General features: G+C 40.7%; 1 protein-coding gene across 2 annotated transcripts in view; it reads right to left on the reverse strand.

The window, feature by feature from the left end:
* Window positions 1-1,449: 1,449 nt before the first annotated feature.
* LOC106806959 (isoaspartyl peptidase/L-asparaginase-like) overlaps window positions 1,450-5,037 on the reverse strand; it is a 9,977-nt gene continuing 6,389 nt past the window's right edge. For both annotated transcript variants that reach the window (XM_014809145.1, XM_014809144.1), the window contains exons 5-7: window positions 3,421-3,572; window positions 3,181-3,291; window positions 1,450-2,441 (exon numbers count right to left, since the gene is read on the reverse strand). In XM_014809145.1, coding sequence (XP_014664631.1) covers window positions 2,224-2,441; window positions 3,181-3,291; window positions 3,421-3,572 — 481 coding nt within the window. In that variant the 3' untranslated portion in view covers window positions 1,450-2,223. The remainder of the gene's footprint in view (window positions 2,442-3,180; window positions 3,292-3,420; window positions 3,573-5,037) is intronic.

Below are 5,037 nucleotides of genomic sequence, written 5' to 3' on the forward strand. Positions count from 1 at the left end.
AATTTTTACTGGCCTCCCAGCAGACTCTATGGGTGTCGTAGCACGACGGTTCTAAGCAGCATAAGAAGAACAACATTCTATCACACAACATGTACATAGACTGGAAACGGGAAATAGTGTTTAATTTCAGCGGACATGATTTTCTAACTTTGCTGCGAGTCTAGAATAATTTATGGTATTGCATTAAGTGCAGAATTCTTTGCTCTCTAAAACAAGACGCAACCGGCTTGTTAATACGATACCTCGCTAGGCTGGAGATATGCTTGTAAACTTCCGCCTCCCACAGGCCTCACGGCGCCGACGGTCGAATCCACATCAGTCAGCCTCCTACTCGCGGCCAAGCATTTTGGCTATTCCGTTTCCGTCGCACCGGCTTGGAGCGGCTGATAATTGATGTCAACATGCCCAAGATTTGGATAGCTGGAGCTACACCCATGAGTAAGTAACGTGACTGCGTTTGTCGGAGACTTAATTTAGAAAACATTGCGGGGCTCCATCAATGACGCAATTAGCCGTGCTAGAAAAGAATAATGGGAGATGAGGGCATAGGCAATCGCGCCCCCCGAAAGTCACCTTATGATGAGAGGAAACGGCCGGTTCATGTAGGTATCATAAAAGTTAGAGGGCGGAAACGGCGAACTTTCACGAAGCAATGCTTAGACGCGTGGAGGTTGCTGACTGCCGTGAGGCCTGTGGGAGGGAAAGTTTACGAGCCAATATCTCAGCCTAGGAGTATCGTATTGACAAGCGGTTGGTCTTGTTTTAGAGAGCAAAGAATTCTGCTTAATGCAATACCATAAAATTATTCTAGACTATCTGCAGGCAAAGTAGAATAATCATGTCGTGAAATAGCACTATTTTCCCGTTTTTCCGTTGTACACTCTAGGTATTATTAGCTCTTGATTCTATACGGTCCGTACGTGAATGGTTCAGATCTCAAAAAAAGAACACACTGAATTTAGGGCATTTCCAGCAATTTTTGGCAGTGCCTCGTATAAGCTAATAACGTAGCCTTAGGAAATATGGCTGCGTTATCGTATCCAGTGATCAGATCACATCAGAAACAGGGTGTACAGATGCAATGTATTCCCGATAGCATTGCGCCCTAACAACGCATCAAAAAAACTGGAGGTACGCCTAGCTGCTTTGTAGCTTTTACCGGCAGCAGCATTGCATTCCTCATCTATATATAACCGAAAACACAATATACGTAGAATTCTAAATATACATGTCCATTATATAGCCTATGCATCCTCTGGCGAGGGCACTAGGTCACCTAGCTGCTCTTGACTGAAGCGAAAGATTAGTAGTCTCGTATATAAATTTAATAAATAATAGAATAAAATTATCACTTAGCCAACGAACGATAGCCAAATCGTTTTTACGTGTTATATATCTTGAGACCGTAAGAAAAGGATTCCATCAAGATTACTCAGTAACATCGCAAAGTTTTACATCACTCCTCGGCCACCTAGGTATTTATTTGTTCAAGCTATGGCCCTGACTTATGCATTGTATTGGCTTGAAGCCAGGAGTTTTACATTGAGAAACCGATCTGCGACGGTCAGATCGTAGAATTGGGAGTCATAGTATCCAACCAAATAAACACCGGTATCTATGACCCCATGTAAACGCTATCTAATCTGACAAAGGTCATATGTAATACGCATAAATAGATAGATTGAGATGAGAAAACATTCAATAAGCAAGGTTCTCAAAAACTGTTACCTACTAATTGTATTGGCCAAACTTGATTTGGGACGAGATATTTAAACCCATCTAATTTGACTGAAATTCATCAGGTGTGCTTTACTAGTTTGAGCTTTCATGCCACGAATGTTTACCCTACTTAGTGGTATGCTGTTATTCTGAGTTCAAAACCACATTTATGTACTCAAGAGCCTTGTGCCAACAAAAATTGGCGACACAAGTTTATCGCATATACTATTACTGGGTTTAGGAACAGGTCAACTGACGTGTAAGCAAAAATAAGCGCACTGCTAACGGCTATCATGATTTTACCAACTCTCTATTAATGCATATGCATGTGCTAGCTGTACACTAGTTTAATATTTTATAATAAATATGATGCAAACAGGTACTCTGCATGATAACTGCAAGATCTGGACGAGGCGGCATGTTCTTCTTCTACCGGCTTTACGCACGCTTAAAAACTTCGCTCGCAAATCCTGGATATGTTTGCAGACACTATAGCAACGAAATCTACGCCATGTTCTGCGGAAGTTCCTCGGTGTGGTTCTCGTGGCCCGATATTCCGTGGTGCAGCTTGTTGTCCCTTATGCAAGCCCACGCCATGTAGCCGGTCGTGTAGTGCACGCCGAAGTTACCTTTGTTGTCGAGGACGATGACACCACCGGCGCCCTCTGTACGGTCATACATGTAATCAAGAGCCTTCTCTGCTGCATCTTTTGGTCCCAATCCTTTTCGATGGTAAAAAGGCGGTATTTTAGGAAGCTTATGTAATTAACGTCTCATGCAAAATAAATTTAATCTCTCAGAGCCGTATTAGCTTCAGTCCATTAATTGTAATAATCGTCAAATTTAAAATTTCATGAAACAGTAGTTTATAGTACTGAGCTATACCAGGTATCATGAAAGGATAACCATTAAATAAATTGTGACAAGACTAACACACAGCTTACTAAATACATATATCTGTAATTAATATATATATATATATATATATATATGAAATTGTTGATAACATAAATGTGTAAATAAAAAATTATGCATTCAATAGAACCTGAACTTTCACGTTTTAACCACATTTTCGTAAATATCAGTTACAATTTAAAACAATATAATTTTCTTGAACGATATATTCATACATAACCTGTAACCTCCCAGTAGAACACAACTGCGCTTCGAGGGCCCACATCCACGTATGCACACACAGCCGTACACGCCAGTGGCGTAGCTAGGAATTTTCAGTGGGGGGGGGGGCACTGGGGGGGCCTTACATTTTCATGGGGGGCACAATATATAACTTTTCTTTGTATTATACTGTTCTAACGGCATTGTTTTTAATCCAATTTTTTTTTTATCAAGCATGAATTTTCAGTGGGGGGCACCTGGGGGGCACAGAAAATTTGTGGGGGGGCTCGTGCCCCTTCCCCGTATCTACGCCCTTGGTACACGCAGGTACATGGTTATAATTACCTGCATCCATATACATGATGATGCGGCTTGCAAGGTGAACTTTCATGATGCTCTCACCATGTCCAGTGCATGACACCCCTCCTGTGACATTGTCTCCATAACATCCTAACCCTACGGTACAACAGAAAGCGAGATTGCTTGAATCATATGCGCTTATAGAATATACTGTCAATAATGGAATATGTAGTGGATTGAGACCAGCATAACTTGCATTATAATAGTGTGTTGTAATAGACATACCTATCAAGGGACTGTCTCCCACACGGCCTGCCATCTTGGCAGTAATGCCGCCAGTAGATGTTGCAGCAGCAACGTTGCCATGTGCATCAATTACCACTGCTCCTACAGTGTCGTGTTCGCCCTTCGCATGTTCATGTGTTTTCTTCACATTTCTAAGAATGAATACATCTGTATTAGCATATTGTGATTGTTAGTATAGTTACATTTGGATAAGGTGTCTAATACAATTGTGAGGTGTTTTTTTCACCAAGCTTAAGATGTTATTAACACTACATAAGATAAGAGCCTTTTTACTTCGTGAGTATGTGAATAAAAGTATAAAAAGCATATCAACTTAATTTTACTTACACTTGATAGTATGTGGTGACATTTAATGTGAAACTTGGACATTTGGACAAGAGTCGAGGTCATCATATGCAGGAAATGAGTACAAGGTGTTCCTACACAAACATTCCTACACAGTGCGCACGTAGATACGTGTGTGTGGGTGTTTCCTGCTAACGGATGTAAGGTCGTACCTACAGTAAGAAATGCTTCTACAATTAAGTGCACTTTAGATGCGCCATAAATTTACAAAAACGTGTTATATATCTATACGTGTGTGTGTGTGTGTGTGTGTGTGTGTGCGTGCGTGCGTGCGTGCGTGCGTGCATATATATATATATATATAAGCTAAACGTTAACTACAACCAAGACTATAACAATTATATAAATTGCATAAGATAAATAGAGTTTAATAAAAAAATTTCAATTCCATCACAGAATATACATGTCCTAATCGAAAAGAATGTAAAAGATTCACATTTCTGCACCGGGCTCTTTGCGGTAGGCCTGCATGACTGACTACTGATGCTAACGAATGAATGCTTTGTAAAGTGTCTACTTCCACGGGCCTTCTCTCAACAACGCTAATAACAACGCTATAAGGGCACATGGTAGTACGATTAGCAGTTAGCAAAGATCCGAGTACTTCGATGCTCCTGGATTCCTATATATATATATATATATATATATATGTATATATATAGCAGCGCGTCTGCAACACAACCTTTTCACAAATTTTACTGCCTCCCAGCAGACTCATGTGTCGTACACACGGTTCTACAGCAATCTGAAGAATAAACATTCTATCAAGAGCTAATAATACCTAGAGTGTACAACGGGAAAATAGCGCCGTGAGGCCTGTGGGAGGGAAAGTTTACGAGCCAATATCTCAGCCTAGGAGTATCGTATTGACAAGCGGTTGGTCTTGTTTTAGAGAGCAAAGAATTCAGAGAATTAAGAGCATAAAATTATTCTAGACTAGCAGGAAAAGTAGAATAATCATGTCGTGAAATAGCACTATTTTCCCGTTTTTCCGTTGTACACTAGGTATTATTGGCTCTTGATTCTATACGGTCCGTACGTGAATGGTTCAGATCTCAAAAAAAGAACACACTGAATTTAGGGCATTTCCAGCAATTTTTGGCAGTGCGTCGTATAATCTAATAACGTAGCCTTAGGAAATATGGCTGCGTTATCGTATCCAGTGATCAGATCACATCAGAAACAGGGTGTACAGATGCAATGTATTCCCGATAGCAGGGGCGTAGATAGCGGGGGGGATGGGGGGGATGC

The sequence above is a fragment of the Priapulus caudatus genome, unplaced genomic scaffold, assembly GCF_000485595.1.
Source record: "Priapulus caudatus unplaced genomic scaffold, Priapulus_caudatus-5.0.1 Scaffold187, whole genome shotgun sequence".
NCBI classification, from domain to species: Eukaryota; Metazoa; Priapulida; class Priapulimorpha; order Priapulimorphida; family Priapulidae; genus Priapulus; species Priapulus caudatus.